The 19170-nt window shown below is 44.0% G+C and overlaps 1 protein-coding gene across 1 annotated transcript; it reads left to right on the top strand.

The window, feature by feature from the left end:
• Positions 1-7103: 7103 nt before the first annotated feature.
• Positions 7104-18358, top strand: LOC308266243 (glutathione S-transferase A4; the record flags this gene model as incomplete). Its single annotated transcript, XM_080700343.1, has 6 exons — positions 7104-7190; positions 8650-8701; positions 10965-11097; positions 13389-13530; positions 15969-16100; positions 18236-18358. 6 exons carry the CDS (start codon positions 7104-7106, stop codon positions 18356-18358), a joined length of 669 nt encoding a protein of 222 aa, XP_080556469.1.
• Between the last annotated feature and the right edge of the window lie 812 nt (positions 18359-19170).

Genomic DNA, 19170 nt, shown 5'->3' on the forward strand with positions numbered 1-19170 from the left:
GTAAAAGTTAGAGATTATGATCTTTCCAAATTTTAAAACTATATTCTCCTTTTCTTCCCAATTTGTCTCCTTTTTATCTAAAATTTCATTTCATCTATTTTACCTCACCAGTTCTAGAAGTCATGGCCCTCTCCTTGCCAGGAGGAGAAGGGATAGGCTTGCAGGCAGATCACGGGAGACGAGACTGCCCCTGAGCAGGAGCAGACACCCCGGGGCACACTGCAGCCTTCAGGGAGAAGGGCAGGAGATGGCGCAGGTGCAAGGCTCCTTCTGAGCCACCTCACAGAAGCAGAACGGAGGCCATGACCAACCGGCCATGCAGCCATGGCTGCTTATTTTACCTACCTCTCGCCCCACCCCAGTTCTTCCTTTGCTACAGCTCCCGGGAAGAAGACACCCAAGACCTCGCTCTGCCTTTCAGTATGGTCACACTGATTAAAGTCCCTTTTCTGCTTTTTGCCATCACTTTTCCTGTTTGGTGTTTGGGGCGAATGCCTGGACCTAATTTGTAGGCTTCCCAGAATCAGGCCTCGGGCCAATGACTCCAATAGCAAGGATCTAAGGGTTAAAGTGGTGTTTCAGTTGATTGGTTGACATAACTTGCTTGGTAGAATTTGAGAACATTTATTATTATTATTATTATTAGTAGTAGTAGTAGTAGTAGTAGTAGTAGTAGTAGTAGTAGTAGTATTTTGGTGGCACTAGGGATTGAACCCAGAGGCAGTCTATCTACGAGCTATAACCTAGCCCTATTTTTTTTTTTATTCTCTTTTTTAAAAAGGGTCTCAAAAAGTTGCAGAGGGCCTCGCTAAGTAGCTGATGTTAGGTTCTGGACCCCATACGGGGCAGGGGCGGGGCTGACCCGCCTACCCTGCGAGACCCAGGATGTTCCCACGGAAAGCCACTCCCCTTTGATAAAAAGGGGACGGCGGGATCGAGGAACACAGAAGCCTGTGGGACAGAGAGATTTCTACATCCGTGGAAGGCTCTCTTCCACGTCTCTCCCACCCCCACCCCGCACCCGCGACACGGGGGTGGGGGAGGGAGCTGCCCGGGACTAATGGGCCGATCTAATAAAGGCTTATGGCACCTGCATGGATAATCTCGCGTGTCTGTAGAACTCGACAATCATACAGCTGAGGCTGGCCACAAACCTGTGATCCTCCTGTCTCAGCCTCCCAAGTACTAGGATTACAAGCATGCACCCACGCCTGGCTCATTTATTAATTTTTGAGACATTACATTTTTCTTCCCCAGGCAAACCTCCGATATTTTTGTACCCCTCTGAAAATGATACAGAGACCAGCCCATTGTACACCGGTGCCGAGGGAGCAGGCCAGGTCTGCCAGCATCTAAGTGCCTGTTCCCCACACCTGGAAGACTTGATCTAGAAGAGTTGACACCGAGATCGTCCTCTACTGTCCTGTACGCCTAGTGGGCAACCCTGAGTTGAGACAAGGGGTCTTTCAGTCTAACTCTGACCCTTATAAATTTTCTCAGACTTGCTCCAATCTCTAAACAAGCTACATGGTGGCTCACTCTGTTTATTCTAAAGTAGCCTAAAGACCTGGGTAGAGAGAAGTTTCTTTCTTGGCTTACCTGAGCATGTCTGTAAGCCTCGGGGAAATAAGTCCAATTCTTTGAGTTTTGGAAAGAATTTGAATAAGTCAAATTCTTTGAGTTTCATTTGACCCTAATTGAAAGGAAATTTGGTTTCTGAAAATAAAATATAGAAAATAGGTATTTAGTATGTGAGCATGGAACATACCAACCCCTTTAATCGTCTTACTACTTACATGCCACCCCTCTAGCCCATGGTAATATTGTGTGTGGTTGCTTCTGTAGTAAAAATGCTACATAACTACTTAAGTTCCTTTTTTGGAGGAATTGGTTCCATGCAGGATGTCACGTTGGCTGGCAACATGTCAGACTCAACGAGTTAAAGCCTTTCCAACAGATCATATCTTAGAAAACTAGAACTAGTTCACAGTCACTGAAACTTTGGTTAAACAGAAGCTACAACGAAGCTATATTCAAGCTACACTAAAAACCTTGATTATACTGTTAACAGTCTTATCTTCAAACTTTAAAATAACTTTTCTTCCATGCATTCATTATGCACTAAAAACTGGGACTCTCCCAAGTTAGCCCTGTACATATTTTTATTATCCAGCTTGCTTTTACCTGTTCATGTAATTGAGAAAAACATGTCTTGTTTTGTCTAAATTATCCAGAATGACTGTTTGCATTGTCCGTAGTGTTTCACCCCAAAGAAACTGACTGCCGCCCCAAGGGGAATACACACCCAGCTTCACCCTGCTTTTTATTTTTTTTTTTAATTTTTAAAATTTTTTTTTTTTTTTGGTGGTACTGGGGGTGGAACCCAGAGGCAATTCTACTTCCGGGCTATACTCCCAGACCCATTTTATATTTTATTTGGAAACAGGGTCTCACTAAGTTGCTGAAAGCCTCACTAAGTAGCTGAGGCTGGCTTCGAACCCGTACGATCCTCCTGTCTCAGCCTCCCAGGCGCGGGGATTACAAGTGTGCGCCACCACGCCCGGCTCTTCACCCTGCTTTTTAAACAGCAGGCCTCCATTCCCACCTGCCCAGCTGTTCTGGGAAACACCACCTAGGGCTGTGCAGCACACCCTGAGTCAGGTTGGTTGGGTTTTGACTCTAGGGCCAGTTTCTTACACCTTGTTTTCACCATAAACCTGAGCGTGGCCTGGGGGGTCTTGTTCAACATGCAGACTGACCCAGAGGCCTGTTCAGGGGCCGAGAAGCTGCATACCTAACAGGCTCCCGGAAGCTGCTGGTCCTCAATCACACTTCTAGAAAATACTGTCCACCACGGACAGGCGCAGGTGTGGCTTCTCACGTGGGCTGTTGCCATATTCTGGAGGTCGAGGGCGTTTTAGATCTTTACCTCCTCCTGCAGTTCTCACGTGGCATCTCATGACTGACCAAGTCAACGAGGTACTCTCAGCTTGATAGTATACATGAGGATACTGAGGCACGAGGACGTGAGATGTGAACTGGTACCCAGAGCTGCACTCACATTAGAAGCCCGGTGTGCTGGCACATGCCTACAACCTCAGTGCTTGGGAGGCTGCGACCGGAGGATCACAGGTTCGAGACCAGCCTTAGCAATTTAGAGAGAGCCTGCTTTAAAAATAAAATATGAAGCCGGGCGTGGTGGCACACGCTTGTAATCCCCGCGCTTATGAGGCGGAGACAGGACGATCACGTAGGTTCGAAGCCAGCCGCGCTGGCTTAGGAGACCCTGTTTCCAAATAAAAAAATAAAATAGGTCTGGGAGTGTGGTCCAAAGGTAGATAGGCTTCCAGGAACCCCAGTACCACCAAAAAAAAAAAAAAAAAAAAAAAAAAGGACTGAGGGTGTAGCTCAGGGGTAGAATTCCCTTGGATTAGATCCCTAGTACCACAACACATACACCCACACAAATATCACAAGAAATGTGATCTCTCACATTTTCTAATAGATATTGGGCCTACCATCTTTTTCTTTATCACTGTAGTCCAGTTAGCCGAGGATTGCCCTGCTGTTACTACTGCCGTCGATTAGCCTAAGACATGGACCTGGGTGCTGGGAGGGGGAGAGGTGCATCCCTGGCCCATCTCAGGTGATGCTTTAAGCCATGGAGACTGGGCTCAACTCCCAGTGTCATAATTCCCAGGTAAGACGCCTTTGGTGAATCAGTCTGTAAATTCGGGACACACCTGTTGGCTAGTAGCAGACGCAGATAATTCTGAGTTGAAGAGAAGGCGTGGGGTTACGCTTAGCTGACTCCTTGGGTCCTGGGCGGCCAGCAGTAGAGTTCTGTATTTGCAGAGCTCTTCTGTGTTTCCTGGGTGAAATCCAGAAAGCACCCTGCCTCTGTTCTCTTCACTTCCTGGAGGTGGAATTCATATTTTTATTGCAATTGGTTTCGCATACTCTGGCAATGGACTTTTAACCAATGAAATAACTATTGGGTTTATTTTTTGAAGCATAAGCAAACTTGATCTTTTGCATTGCCCACCTGTGGATTAGGGTGTGTGTGTGTGTGTGTGTGTGTGTGTGTGTGTGTGTGTAGTACTAGGACTGAACCCAGTGGCATTCTACCTCTGAGCTACATCCCCAGCCCTTTTTATTTTGTGGTTTGAAATAGGGTCCCACTAGGTTTCTGTGAGTTTTATCATTGTTGTGAGGGCTGGTTGCAAACCTGTGATCTTTCTGTCTCAGCCTCCCAAGTACTGGGATTACAGGCCTGCACTACTACTCCTGGTTTATCCTAATCTTTGTTCAATCAAGAAAAAGGTTTGGAGCAGGGCGTGGTGGCGATCACTTATAATCCCAGCATTCGGGAGGCTGAGACCGGAGGATCGCGGTTCGCAGCCAGCCTCAGCTACTTAGTGAGGCCCTCTGCAACTCAGTGAGACCCTGTTTCAAAAATAAAGATTAATAAGTAGGCAGGGAGTGTAGCTCGGAAGTAGAATGCCCCTGGGTTCCATCCCCAGCACCACACACACACACACACACACACACACAAAAAAAAAAAAAAAAAGAACGAAAGAAAGAAAAAAGAAAAAGGTTTGAAGCCAGATATGGTGGTGCATGCTTGTAATCCCAGTATTCGGGAGGCTAAAATAGGAGGATTATGGTTGGAAACAGCTTCAGCTACTTAGTAAGGCCCTTTGCAACTCAGTGAGACTTTGTTTCAAAGATAAAGAATAATACAATAAAATACAGCTTGGGATGTATCCTGGAGGTAGAATGAATGCCCCTGGGTTCCATCCCCAGTGCCGCAAAAAAAAAAAAAAAGGTTTGGAGAACCTGGTTTAGGGCTTTTTTTTTTTTTTTTTTTTGGTGTTACTGGGGTTCCTAGAAGCCCTTCTACCTCCGGGCTACACTCCCAGACCTATTTTTACATTTTATATTTGGAAACAGGGTCTCCTAAGCCAGCACGCTTAGGACTTCGAAGCCAGCGGCTGGCTTCGAACCTGCGCGATCCTCCTGTCTCTGCCTCCCAAGCGCGGGGATTACAAGCGTGCGCCACCACGCCCGGCTAGGGCCTTAACATTAATACTATGAAACAGGGAGTGGTGGTGGGGGTGAGAGGTCAGACAAATTTATACTTATGTGTTTAATTTCTATAATGCCCTATTGTGTTGTTGTTGTGTTACTATTATTATTATTATTATTATTAATGCTAGAGATCAAATCCATGGTAAGCCAGTGCTCTACACTGAGCTGCACCTCTAGCTCCATGTCATGCTTTTATTAAACACATTTCATTTTGAATTGCCCCACAGTCGGCTGGGTGTTGTTTTTGTTTGTTTGTTTTGTTTTTCAGTACTGGTGACTAACCGAGGGGCATCCTACCTCTGAGCTACACCCCCCAGCCCTATTTTATAATTCTTTATTTTGAAACAGGGTCTCACTAAGTTGCGTAGGGCCTCACTAAGTACTTGAGGCTGGTCACAAACTTGTGGTCCTCCAGGTCTCAGCCTCCCAAATACTGGGATTACAAGCGTGCGCCACCATGCCCAGCAATGGATGACTTTCAAACAACAGCAAGGCTTTGTGACCCTGATGGACTTTGTTGTCATAGGACTGTGTGTTTAATACTTAACTTTATATCATAAACAGAGTTATTGACATTCCGGGTTCACACTTTCTCCGGAGTCCTATCAGTGCAGGCAGCATCCTGGGGTCAAACCCCAGCTAGCACATGGCATTTGGCAGTTGGGCTGATTACCAGGCTGAGAACAGAGAACATGCTCCCCCAGGCAGCAAAGCAGAAAGCATCTCCACGTCTGTGCTCCCTGGAAGCCTCCTGAGAACCCCGGAGCCCCAGCGCTATGGTGCGATGCCAGCAATTGGTATTTTTGCTGTTTCCTTGCAGCAATAATTGTTACACATGGGGTAGGAAGGTGAATGGTAAGAAAAGGAGGCCCAGCAGTCCTCCGTGTTGGTCCAGAGCCTTAGTTTTGCTTTTAAGAACAAATTTATACTTATGTGTTTAAGAACTTTTATTTTATTTTAAGAACTTTTATTTTATTTTATTTTATTTTATTTTGTGGTACTGAGGGTAGAACCCAGGGGCTTTTCTACCTTCGGGCTCTTGGAAACGGGGTCTCACTAAGTTGCTGAGAGCCTCACTAAGTAGCTGAGGCTGGCTTCGAACCTGTGCGATCCTCCTGTCTCAGCCTCCCAAGCGCAGGGATTACAAGCGTGCACTGCCATGTCCGGCCTTTACCTTTATATTATCTCATCCAATCATCTCAATAATCACAGGGTCACTCACAGCATAACCACTGTGGCTCTTTCCACAGCGAGGTAGAAAGCTATTAGCTACGCTTGCATAACCAGCAGCTTTCCTTTCTAAGGCTGCGGATTCTTCCCAGTTGCAGGTCAGGACACACAGGAGGTTCTGTGAGGGGTCTCGGTGACCCAGCTTGCTGGTGGCCAGATGAGGACCTGAATCCTGGTCTTGCCTCAGCCTGCACCTGTGCTTATCTCTGCTCCTGACTATTTTGTGACAGCAGTCAGAGTCCCCAGTTCCCACTGAACATTCCAATTCAAACTGGTCTGCCTCCTTGTTGCTTTTAGAAAAGATTTTCTTTGGCCAGGTCATTCAAGAAACCATTATATTAACCCCTGGTTGCTTTTACTAGACACCAGAGACAGACTCTCCGATGTGCAGAAAAACCTTGATGCCTTGACATGCAGAGTTGTGCCTTTTTTCTTAGATCATGAGCTCAAGCGTTTGCAACAGGAGGCAAGACCACGTACGAACAACTTAATGACTAGTTATAAAAGCTACCAGTTCTGCTCTAGAAACAGAACACCATGGGCATCATCGAAATCTCAGGTGCCCCTCCCGAGGCACGTCCCTCTTCTCTTCCCACGAGATAGCTACCATCCCTTCTGTGATCATGCTTTTCTTTACAGTGTTACTTCTCCTGTAGGAATCTCTAAACAACAGTTGTTTGGAATTGCCGTTAACAGTGACAGACCATATGGTATGTGCTCATTTGTTTCTCATTTTCGTTTTGTTTAAATTCTGTCCTTTAGGTCACTCTGAGCCAGGAGTCATGGCAGCAAAACCTAAGCTCTTCTACTTTCAGGGCCGGGGCAGGATGGAGTCCATCCGCTGGCTGCTGGCTGCAGCTGGAATGGAGGTCAGTTCAGGAGGGTGATGGGGTGGGATGGTCCGAGTCTCCTTTCCCTTTAAATATCCCTGGCAGTTCCTCCAAGCTGCACCTCCCTTTTCCCTTGCCAGCTGTCTTCCTTTATAGGAGATGAGGGAGGATCATAGTTCTGGGGGGCAGGGGTTAGGGAGGAATTCGCGGCATGAAAAGTGTTCTGGAAGCTTCACGGGGTGATGATCTTGGTGGATCTCAAGATTAAGGAGAGAGGAGACTCACGTCTGTGTCACTCTTTCCATTGGGATCAGCCGAGGTGTAGGGTTATTTCAGCCCCATCTCAGCACCTCAGTCATGGAGGTGCCAGCTCAAAATCTGGGACCCAGCTGCAAGCCCTGCCCCGTGAGACTCGCCCTTGACTCTGCATTTCTTCCCCACAGACTTTTCACAGACATTTTGTTTCTGCAGGTGCACACTTCCTTTTTCCTATCTGAATGTTGGGCCCTCTTTGTTTGCCTCTTTTTCCGGTAGAAACTTCTCCCCACACCGCGCATCTCACTCTACCCTCACCTCAAGAGGTGACAGACAGAAAAAGGAAAGTCTGAGAAACTCCATCAGTGAATTGTCATAAATTTGCCTGAGTCATGATCTCTGGGTCTCTTTTCTTGAACTTATGAGCACCCAAGAGAAAGCTAATTTGTCCTGATGCATAGGGAGACTAATCCAGAAAAAGGAGAAAAAGAAAGAAAGAAAGAAAGAAAGAAAGAAAGAAAGAAAGAAAGAAAGAAAGAGAAAGAAATGAAGGAAGGTAGGAAGGAATGAATCACTGATAGATGGGAGACAAGGACAAGACTGAAAAGAAGGAAGAGCTAAGGTGAACTAAAAGACACTCACACACACACACACACACACACACACACACACACACGCAAAGGAAAATAGAGACCTTTGCACACCCACAAAGTAGGCAAAACTGAAAAAGGGCTGCCGGTACCACATCTGATCTAAGCTAATCGCTCTCTCTCCTCTCTCTCTCTCTCTCTCTCTCTCTCTCTCTCTCTCTCCCTCATAGCTGATAGTTTCATGGTTCCTTCTGATCTAAGCTAATCTACACAACACAATCACACAATAACTCGCTCATACTTTTTTTTTTTTTTGCGGTACTGGGGATTGAACCCAGGGATATTCTACCTCTGAGCTACACCTGCAGCCCCATTTTATTCTTTATTTTGAAACAGGGTCTCAGTAAATTGTGCAGGGTTTCTCTTAGTAGCTGAGGCTGTCCTGGAACCTGTGATCCTGCCGCCTCAGCCTCCCAAGTACTGGGATTACAAGTGTGCGCCACCACGCCCGGCACACTCATAATGTTCAGCTGTGGTAGTTGATAGCATTGTGGTTCCTTTTAAATTTTTATTTGAAAGCTGTTGGGCATTGTCTGCTGTCGGAATCTTTCTCTCTGACATTCATGTTATAATAATATCTATCTTTTATCTAGTTTGAAGAAGAATTTATTGAAACGAAAGAGCAATATGAGAAGTTGAAGAAAGGTGAGCCTAAATGTATTCTGCGTGATTAGGATAAAGAGAAACATGTTTCTGGAAATACTTTGCTCTAGGACACGGAGCTCTAGAATGACAGACAGCTCCTAGAAAAGCCAAGCTCTTGACGTGACTACTGACATCGGCTGATTGCTTCCCGTGTGCCTGGCGCAAAGCTAAACGTCTGCTCCATCTCCTTCCTCGGCCATCACCTGTACTCACCACGGAGGCTGTAGTAGTGACCTTGATTACTAGGATAGCCCGGCTTGACCAGTGCAGAATGGAGTCCCCCTCCCTCTGAAGAATCCTCTAAGAAGTCTGGGTGGGTGGGGTTCCTGGGGATTGAACCCAGGGGCATTCTACCTCTGAGCTACACCCCCAACCCTATTTTATTTTGTATTTTGAAATAAGGTCTCATTAATTTGCTGATGGCCTTACTAAGTTGCTGAGGCTGGCATTGAACCTGTGATCCTCCTGTCTCAGCCTCCCAAGTACTGGGATTACAGCTGTGAGCCATCATGCCTAGCTAGGAATTAATAATAAGACCTCATCCAGTGAATCAGAGGGGAAGAGGCCAGAGAGGGGGCACTCCCTAGTTCTGAGGGTTTTATATTATTTTTTCTTGGTAGTTTTAACAAAATAACAGAAGGCATTTAATCAAGTCATGATAGACAGTTCACATGGCAGAACTGAAACTATGAAAAGCATCCAAAAATTTTAATGACATTTTGACCAAAGAAGGCCTTAATTATTAACATTCACCAGAAAAAAATTCTCACACTGGTAGGAAAGAGCAAAACTTAAACAGTATTTCTTAAACTTCTTTTTCTTTTCCAGCTATATTTCTTAAACTTCTAACAGCCAACAATGTTAATTGTCGTTATCTAAAGCAACACAGATGCTCCCATCATTGCTGATAAGTAACCATGACATCAACGCAAATTTTTTTTTTTTTTGCGGGTCTAGGGATGGAACCCAGGGGCATGAGACCTCTGAGCTACAGCCCCTGCCCTATTTTTTATTCTTTATTTTGAAACCAGATCTCACTGAGTTGCAGAGGGCCTCACTAAGTAGCTGAAGCTGTCCGGGAACCACAATCCTCTGGTCTCAGCCTCCCGAATGCTGGGATTACAAGCGTGAGCCACCACGCCCGGCTCACACAAATTATTTTTAAGAAGGCCATTCAACCAGGAGTCAGCAGAAGGTCACTGATAAGCTGTATGAATTTGGAGAAGACTGTCAACTTCCCTGCCTCCCTGTCTCTTTACTGTAAAGAAGAATAATTGTATGGTCCTCGTTTGCAATGCACCAGTAAATATTAGTGACCTGGAGAAGGGTCGGTTATTCTTTCCTGGATTCCCCTTTAGGAACTTCATCATCTGCTATTCTCTTGAAACTCCTCTTCCTCTTTATTTTTGCCTTACTTTACACCAAACAAGAACAGCTCCTGGAAAATAGTGTTAGCCGGGCAACATAGACACACACACACACACACACACACACACACACACACACACACACACTACAATTGCTATTTTAGAGACAGGAAGCTCAAGCTTAAATGAATAATTTATTTAAAATCTCATGGCTAGAAGAAGCTAAAGCTGACACTAAACCCAAGTTTGCCTAGGCTCTTACTGTCCTGCTGATGTTTACACCTAGCATGATTTTTATGTACTTTTTATTCTTTCTTTTTTTTTTTTTTTCTGTGGTATTGAGGATTGAACGCAGGGGCATTTTTACCTCTGAGCTATTCCCCATCCCTATTGTTCATTCTTTCTTTTGAAACAGGGTCTCACTAAGTTGCTGAGAGCCTCACTAAGTAGCTGAGGCTGGCCGAGAACCTACGATCCTCCTGTCTCAGCCTCCCAAGTACTGGGATTACAAGTGTGCGCCACCACACCCAGCTCTGATACACTTTTTAAAGAAGGCAGAATCCCAGAATGCATCCTGAATCAGAGTGTCTGGGGAGTAGAACCACCCCTCACTCCAGGCCATTCTCATACAGACTAAACTTTGAGAACCAGAAGCATTGACACTATAACATAGTAAATGTGGAAAATCTTACAAAGTCATGATTGGCCAACCCGCAAAACTGCACGAAACGGTCAAACTAAGAAAATGGTAGGCATTCCCTCAATTGCTGGGCTCTATAATTCATCACTTTGGCTGAGAATTAAAATTTACTCAGTGAGCTATGCCTGGAGGATCCTGAAGATTTACCTCAACCCTCAAAGAAGAGTCCCTTACCCGCTCTTTGCTCGACCTGCAGATGGATGCCTGCTTTTCGGCCAAGTGCCTTTGGTTGAAATTGATGGGATGACGCTGACACAGACCAGAGCCATCCTCAGCTACCTCGCTGCCAAGTACGACTTGTACGGGAAGGACCTGAAGGAGAGAGCCAGGTACCCAAGTGTTCATGCCTGTACTTGGTGTGTGTGTGTGTGTGTGTGTGTGTGTGTGTGTGTGTGGTACTAGGGATTGAACTCAGGGGCATTCTACCTCTGAGTTATCCCTATTTATTTTTCTTTTTCTTTTTTTTTTTTTTTTTGAAATGGTCTTACTAGGTTGATGAGAGGCTCACTAATGGCAGAGGCTGTCCTTGAACCTGCAGTCCTCCTGTCTTGCCTTCCAAGTACTGGGATTTTTATATTCTTTATAGGCATGTGCCATCATGCCCAGCTTTGTACTTGATTTTTATCCATGCTTCTGTGGCCCTGCACCAACTGAGACCTGATTCATGTGTGCCTTTCAGCCTGAAATGAAGGGAGAAAGAAAAAAGAAATAAAGAGGGCATGCTCTTGCTAGACTGACATGCCGGTGCAGACTTTGGAGCCAATACTCCACAGCGCCCCCTTTTGGTACTGCTCCTCGTAGCTTCATAGGGCTTCTCAGATTCTTTCCTAACAAACCGTATTCTCAGAAGATGGCCTGGTAAACTATTCTACATGCAAGTGGACAGTGACCGAGTTGGCAAATGAATATTGAACACTGTATTGATTATCTCTTTACCATAAATAATGCTGTGTGATGTATCATCATGAAGCAGTGACTTTAATCAACAGCACGGATTATTGCTCACCTGTCTCTGGGTCGCCTGGGCGGCTGGTTTCTCTGGGCCAGGCTTGACTTATGCCAACTGGACTCACTCATATGTAAGTCAACTGGAGTTAGACCGATGACTGTGGCTTTGGGTGTTGGCCAACTGTCAGTTCAGGGAGGAACGGGCCGTGTGTCTCTCCTCCCCTGGTCCCGAGCTTGTTCTATGGCAGCGAGACACAGGCCTCTAAGTGTCTGAGTTCAGAACTGGTCTCTCTCATTTCTACCTCATTCCATTGGTCAGAGCAAGTCACATGGTCAGCCTGGGAAATAGACCCCATGGGGATGGAAGGAGGTACCAAGTCTCACTGCAAATACTGCAGGACTGCATCCGTTGTTTCCCAGATAGAGACCACAAGCATCTGTGCTAGGCCTGGCTGAGGGTAAGTACTGCAAGGAATGATTTAGTTTCATGATAGATAAGTGGACTTAAGACAAAGTCTTGCGACTATAAATGTTTGTTTGGCTTTGGGGCCAAGGGGCCTTTTCATTGGTCCCTGAAATCTCATCACAGTGGTGGACAATGTGAGATGGTTAGTATATACAGAAGGCACAGTAAAGTAAAACCCAAGCTCAAGAGAGCATAACATAGGAATGAGCCAAGTCCATAAAGAGTAGCACCTACCCCATCTCTCCACCTTTAAAACAGATTTAGCCATTGCTGCCAGCAATCCCAAAGATGCATGGGAAGAGAAGCGATTCCAAACAGTATACAAATAGAATTCTTTTTAGCAATAAAAATAAGTACAAATACGCAAAAGCAGTCTGTACCTCGTTTTGATGTATTTTTCCATTGAGATTTTTAATCCCACGTTTTTTTTTCAAGATATGTATTCTAATGTATGAATAGCATCATAAGTTTTCTTTTCTGTAGGCTAAGTTTAAATTGTAGGGGACCAGCAAGTGGGCCAGGTGACAGTCTAACATGGAAAACAAATGATTGGTAACTCAGGGCAATACAAGTACATTCTTCTTTAAGCCGGGCGTGGTGGCACACGCTTGTAATATCAGCATTTGGGAGGCTGAGACAGGATGATCACAGTTCGAGGACAGCCTCGGCTACTTAGCGAGGCCCTTTGCAACTCAGTGGGACCCTGTTTCACTGGGAGCACCTGTGTTGCTTTAAATAAGGACAATAACATTGTAGCTGTTAGAAGTTTAAGAAATACAGGCCTCGAACCTGCACGATCCTCTTGTCTCAGCCTCCCAAGCCCAGGGATTACAAGCATGCGTCACCAAGCCCGGCAGGTTTTTTCCACTTTTGAGACAGGGTCTCACTAAATTACTGAGAGTCTTGCTAAATTGCCTAGACTGGCCTCGAACCTGTGACCCTCTTAGCTCAGCATCCCACGTACTGGGAATAGAGGTATGCACCGTGTTTGGTTTCATATATCCTTTTATTCAGTAAACATTTCCAGAGATCCTACTGCATCACTCAGCTGGATCTGGTACCAGAAATGATTCATGGGAGTGGAAGCTTAAGGGAGAGAGTCAAAAGCCATTTGCTCCAACAACTGTTTATGCCAGAAAACATCAAAGCAGGAAACCCTGTCCTCACGGTTCTTCTTGGAGTGAGAGTCGAATGTTGTTTTGCCAGGATCGACATGTACGCCGACGGCACCATGGATCTGATGCTCATGATAGCCGTGGCTGCCTTCAAGCCCCCCGAAGAGAAACAGGAGAGCTACTCTCTGATCGTGAACAAAGCAAAGACACGCTACTTCCCTGTCTTTGAAAAGGTAAGCTGCAGGGATCCAGAGCTTTGATACCTTCTGTCACGAAGGGTGTTTAAAGAATGAGTAGCCGAAAAGACAGAGGTCAGGATGTTCCTAAGGACTGCAGAATCGATGGCGGGTAAAATTACAGAGCCCCCAACAAAATCAAATTGGAATAAACCAAGTGCAATTTTTGTTCACGTATTTTAAAAATAAGTCATCTGCCCAGATAATTTTTATGCCTAATAATGGATGGTAATAGTGCCTCAATTAAAAAGACAAAATCCCTTAAACTTCACAACCGGAGTCATTCCGCGGTGGATACCAATGTCAGATGTCCTCGGCAATGCCTGGTAAAGACCTGGAGGACAGCAAGGAACAGGATTTGTGAGGCTGGCTCCCTTAAGCCAAGGCCTTATGGACAAGGGGATTCTGCACCTGTGTCCTCAGGCTTAGCCTTGGGACTAATTTGTCACGTGTCACTGAGTAAAGTATACTGAATTTTCTCAGCACCTCCAAGTACTAGATAGGCAAATTTTGTTTCTGTCTTTTTCAAATCCATATAATCACTTTCCCCTCTGCTTTCCTTTCCTTTTATTATTTCTGAACATTTTACATTTTTTGTTTTGTTTTGTTTTGTTATTTTGGTACTGAGGATTGAACCCAGAGACATTCTACCTCTGAGCCATGCTCATATGGCCTATTTTATTTAAAAAAAATTTTATGAGCAGTGCGTAGTGACACATGCTTGTAATCCCAGCATTCGGGAGGCTGAGACAGGAGGATCACAGTTCGCGGACGGCCTCAGCTACTTAGTGAGGACCTTTGCAACTCAGTGAGACGCTGTTTCAAAATAAAGAATGAAAAAATAGGGCTGAGGGTATATTTCAGAGATAAAATGCTTCTGGGTTCCATCCCCGGTAACCACCCCTCCCAAAAAAAAAAATTATGGTATTGGGAACTGAACCCAGAGGCATTCTACAGCAAGCTACATTTCAAGACTGATATTATTATTTGGAAACAGGTTCTCATTAAGTTGCTGAAGGCCTCACTAAATTGCTGAGGCTGTCCTTGAACCTGTGATCCTCCAGTCTCAGCCTCCCAAGTACTAGGATTGCAAGAGTGCGCCACCACGCCTGGCTTCCTATTTTATTTTTAAAACAGGGCTTTGCTACTTTGCTGAAGGTCCCACTAAATTGTTGAGACTGGCCTCAAACCTGGGATCCTCCTATCTCAGCTTATCCAGTACTGGGAATACAGGCGTGCACCACGACATCTGGCTCATTTTAATCATTTTTAAGCCCTTAAAGTATATGCTCTTATTTGGGGTTTTGTGGCTCAAAATTCTTCTTTTTTTACGATCCCATCACTCCTGTCCTACAGATGAGTTGGGTTTCCATAGGTGCTGTGTAATATTTAGCTGAGATTGTCCTTAGTGGGAGTCACATTCCAGATACTTGATATATTCTAACAAGCATTTTTATCATTGCTTTGGCTGGGATACTCTAGAATTCATACTCATATTTATTTATTTATTTATTTATTTATTTATTTATTTATAGTCCTGGAGATGGAACCCAGGGGCTTTCTACCTTTGAGCTACACCCTCAGCCCTAATTTTTATTCTTTATTTTGAAAGAGGGTCTCACTGAGTTGCAAAGGTCCTCACTAAGTAGCTGAGACTGTGCGCGAACCGTGATCCTCTGGTCTCAGCCTCCCAAATGCTGAGATTACAAGCGTGCATCCCCACACCAGCTCGCTGACATTTATTTTTTATTCCTACATATATCAAAGGAAGAGATGTGATACCTGAATTTACCTTTGCTCCTTATTTATAGAGTAAACCCATATGCACCTGCTACTTCAAGCTGCCCCTAGCTGGGCATGGTGGTGCACTCTTGTAATGCCAGTACTTGGGAGTCTGAGATGGGAGGATTGCAGGTTTGAGACCAGCCTCAGCCACCTAGTGAGACCCTGTGCAACTCAGTGAGACCCTGTTTCAAAATAAAGAATAAAAAATAGGACTGGAGGTGTAGCTCAGAAGTAGAATGCCCCTGGGTTCAATTCCCAATAAAACACACACACACACACACACACACACACACACACACACACATACACCCCTAGGAGATTTTTTTATATTCACTTTTTGCTGAAAAGTGAAACGTTAGCCACAAATTTACTTAGATACCTCCAGGAGCCAGTCTCAGCACTTCACCACCTAAGGGAACTTGGTCGTTGCCAGCCAATTTCCGAAATGGTTGTGCCAATTTTGGGTCTCTGACTAGTGTTGCTTTCATCTTATCCTTGCCAGCACTGGAGATTATCCAGATAAAGATTCTGAGATAAATCTGATCAGTACAAAAGTACAAAACACTTACAGAACACCTTTGTAAGTGTTTAGCCAAGCAAAGTCGTCTCTACTTCCATCCAATAGTCCTTTTTCCTTTTTCTTTCTGTAGATTTTGAAGGATCACGGAGAGGATTTTCTCGTCGGCAACAGACTCAGCTGGGCAGACATACAAGTCTTGGAGGCTGTTTTAATGGTGGAAGAACTCGATGCGTCCATTCTCTCTGACTTCCCATTGCTGAAGGTAGCGTATTAACATCCACACGAAGTCCAGGGAAACATGAACAGAAACAAAACCAAACACGCCTGTGTTCATTGCAAAACAAACAGGACCTTCTCTAAAATATTTTATTCACTCTGGTTATTTTCTTTTCCTTACTCTATAGTCTTAGGAAATAAAATCTTATAAAGGGGAATATAGATGTTTTCCTCTCTAGCGTGAATATTTAGTAACCCATTCCTTTTTTCTTCTTGTAGGTGTGTATGTATGTTAGTTACTTGGGATTGAACCCAGGGGTATTTTTACCTCTGAGTGACACCCCCAGCCCTATTTTATTTTCTATTTGAAAACAAGGCTTACTAAGTTGTTGAGGGCCTTGCTAAATTGCTGAGGCTGGCCTCGAACTTGCAATTCTTCTGCCTCAGCCTCCTAAGTACTGGGGTTACAGGTATGCACCGTCACCCCCAGCTCTTGTAGTTTAAGTACAGAATCCTTTTTCCCTTAGTACAGAATAAAATTCATGTAACTATATTAGACATTTGTTGAAATCAAAAGAAGAAAAGGGGAAAAAAGACATACAATTCCACCAACCAAGTATTACTGGCACAAAGGTATCCCAACCTATTATTTTGCATTTGTCCTCAAATAGGATTATACCAAATATTATTTGTAGCCTGCTTTTAACAGTATTTATAATAACCATAAATACATTTACATGCCAGTAAACATTTTCTGAGATATTGTTATTTTGTTTTCATTGGGAAGAAGAATCCTTTTTGAGAAACTGACCTGAATAAAAAAAACATAAGTTGAGAAGTCTTATTTCCACCACTGTCTTCCCATCTTCTTGTCCCCATAATCACATTTTTTATTTCTTGCGTTGTGTGCCCTTCCAGTGCTTGTGTTTATGCAGAAATAAGCAAAGATGAATATGTTCTTATTCTAACCCCAATTTTTTACACTATGCATATATATACCCTATGTGTGTGTATATATATGTGTGTGTGTGTGTGTGTGTGTGTGTGCATGCACGTGCACATATATATACAAAATATATATATATATATCAGCATATATACAATACATATATATATATATATATGTAAGGTATATAAAGTATATATTGTGTAGGAAAGTAGGAAAGTAGGGTGGTAGAATATATATATATATACACACACATATTCTGCTCTAGGTGTTTTTTTAACTAAAAAAATGCATTCTAGATATTTTCCCCGTTAATATAGGGAACTTTTATTCCTCTTGCCTTTTATGTGTAATATGATTTTAAATTATGGACTCATATTCCTTGTAGAAATATAACTTTTGTATGAATCATTATTTGTCTGTTTTATATTCTTTATTTTATTTTTTGCAGTACTGGAGATGGAACTCAGGGGCATTCTACCTCTGAGCTATACCCCCAGCTCTATTTTTTATTCTTTATTTTAAAACAGGGTCTTACTGAGTAGCTGAGGCTGGTCACGAACCATGATCCTCCTGTCTCAGCCTCCAGAATGCTGCGATTACAAGCATGTGCCACCATGCCCGGCTGTTTATTCATTGATTTATTTTATTGTTTATTCTTGGTACTGGGATTGAGCCCAGGGGTGTTCTACCTCCAAGCTACACCCCCCAGCCTTTTTATTTTTTATTTCAAACCAGGGTCTCACTAAGTTCCTGAGGGTCTTGCTAAATTGCTGAGGCTGGCTCAAACCTGAAATCCTCCTGTCTTGACCTCCCAAATACTGGCATGATAGGCATCCTCCACTACACTCAGTTTATGTACCATAATTTATGATCTAACCAGCTTCCTTTCCTTAGAAACATAGGTTATTTCCAAATTTTCACTGAGTTAAAATGCTTATAACTATTTCTTTGTTCACACACTTACTTATTCCCTTGTGATGATTCCTACACAAGAATTGATACATCAAAGATATGAATGCTCTGTGGATTTTTTATTATTCACTGCCTGACTGTGATGATGTCTTTTAAATAAAATAACACATGCTAAGTGTACTGAAGATAATATTACCCTTTCTGGGGAAATCCCCGTGGAGAAATGAAGGTCTAAACACCAGCCTCTCTTGTGAAGGTCCTATTTTTCTTAAAGGTTGTGGCATCTACTGAGGTCCTGCTTTTACAATTCCTCGTTTCAGGCATTTAAAGCAAGAATCAGCAATATTCCCACAATTAAGAAGTTCCTGCAGCCTGGGAGTCAGAGGAAGCCGCCCCCAGACAGCCGCTATGTGGAAGTCGTCAGGAGAGTTCTGCAGTTCTAAGGGTGCAGACCCCACGGTGGCGAAGCCGGCTGCCGTGCCTCCCTGCGGCCAACCATAGATTCCAGAAGTCCAGGGTCTGCAAAGACCATACCATACTTCCATCACCAAATGCAAATTAAATGCAATTAAAGTCATTCAAGTATGAGAGAGTATTTTTGTTTGTTCGTTTGTTTACCAGCTGTGGGTGACAGTTGACAATTTTTATAAGCTCAATGTTCTGTATAAATAAACAGGCAGTTTATATACTCAGGTAGTGAACTGCATCAAGCCCTGTTCTTGCTGTTTGCATCGATGTCAGGACCGCTGGGGAAACGGTGACCACAGATTTAGAGGGACAGGATCTCTCTAACACTGACTTCTGAGCGCTTAGAATAGGAAAAAATGGCAAATGAAACATTGGGAGCAGCTGGTGCCACTTAGTAATCCCAGGGGGAAGAACAGAGGAGGGAGAATGTGCAGGGAGCACTATTTAGAAAGCCTGAAAATAAACTTGGATAGTGAGGTGACCCCCTTCCAACTAACAGCCACCAAAGACTAGGTTTTGCTTTGACGAAACAATCCCAGTGAGCTCTGAGATGGAGACTTAAACAATGACTATTTCCTTTTACAAATGAACCCAAAGACTCCTCAGCTTTGGTGTATATGTTTCCTAAGGGTAACTATTACGTCCCTAAATCATATAATTTAGTGTTCAGCCCCCATAGGGCTCATTTGATGGGGGATGGAGGAGTTGATTTGATGACAGAGCATCTCTTCAGGGTGATGTTACAGACATCACCTGCTTGTGGTTCTTAATACTTTTCTATTTGGTA

The sequence above is a fragment of the Muscardinus avellanarius genome (genome assembly GCF_963383645.1).
Source record: "Muscardinus avellanarius genome assembly, chromosome: 8".
NCBI classification, from domain to species: domain Eukaryota; kingdom Metazoa; phylum Chordata; class Mammalia; order Rodentia; family Gliridae; genus Muscardinus; species Muscardinus avellanarius.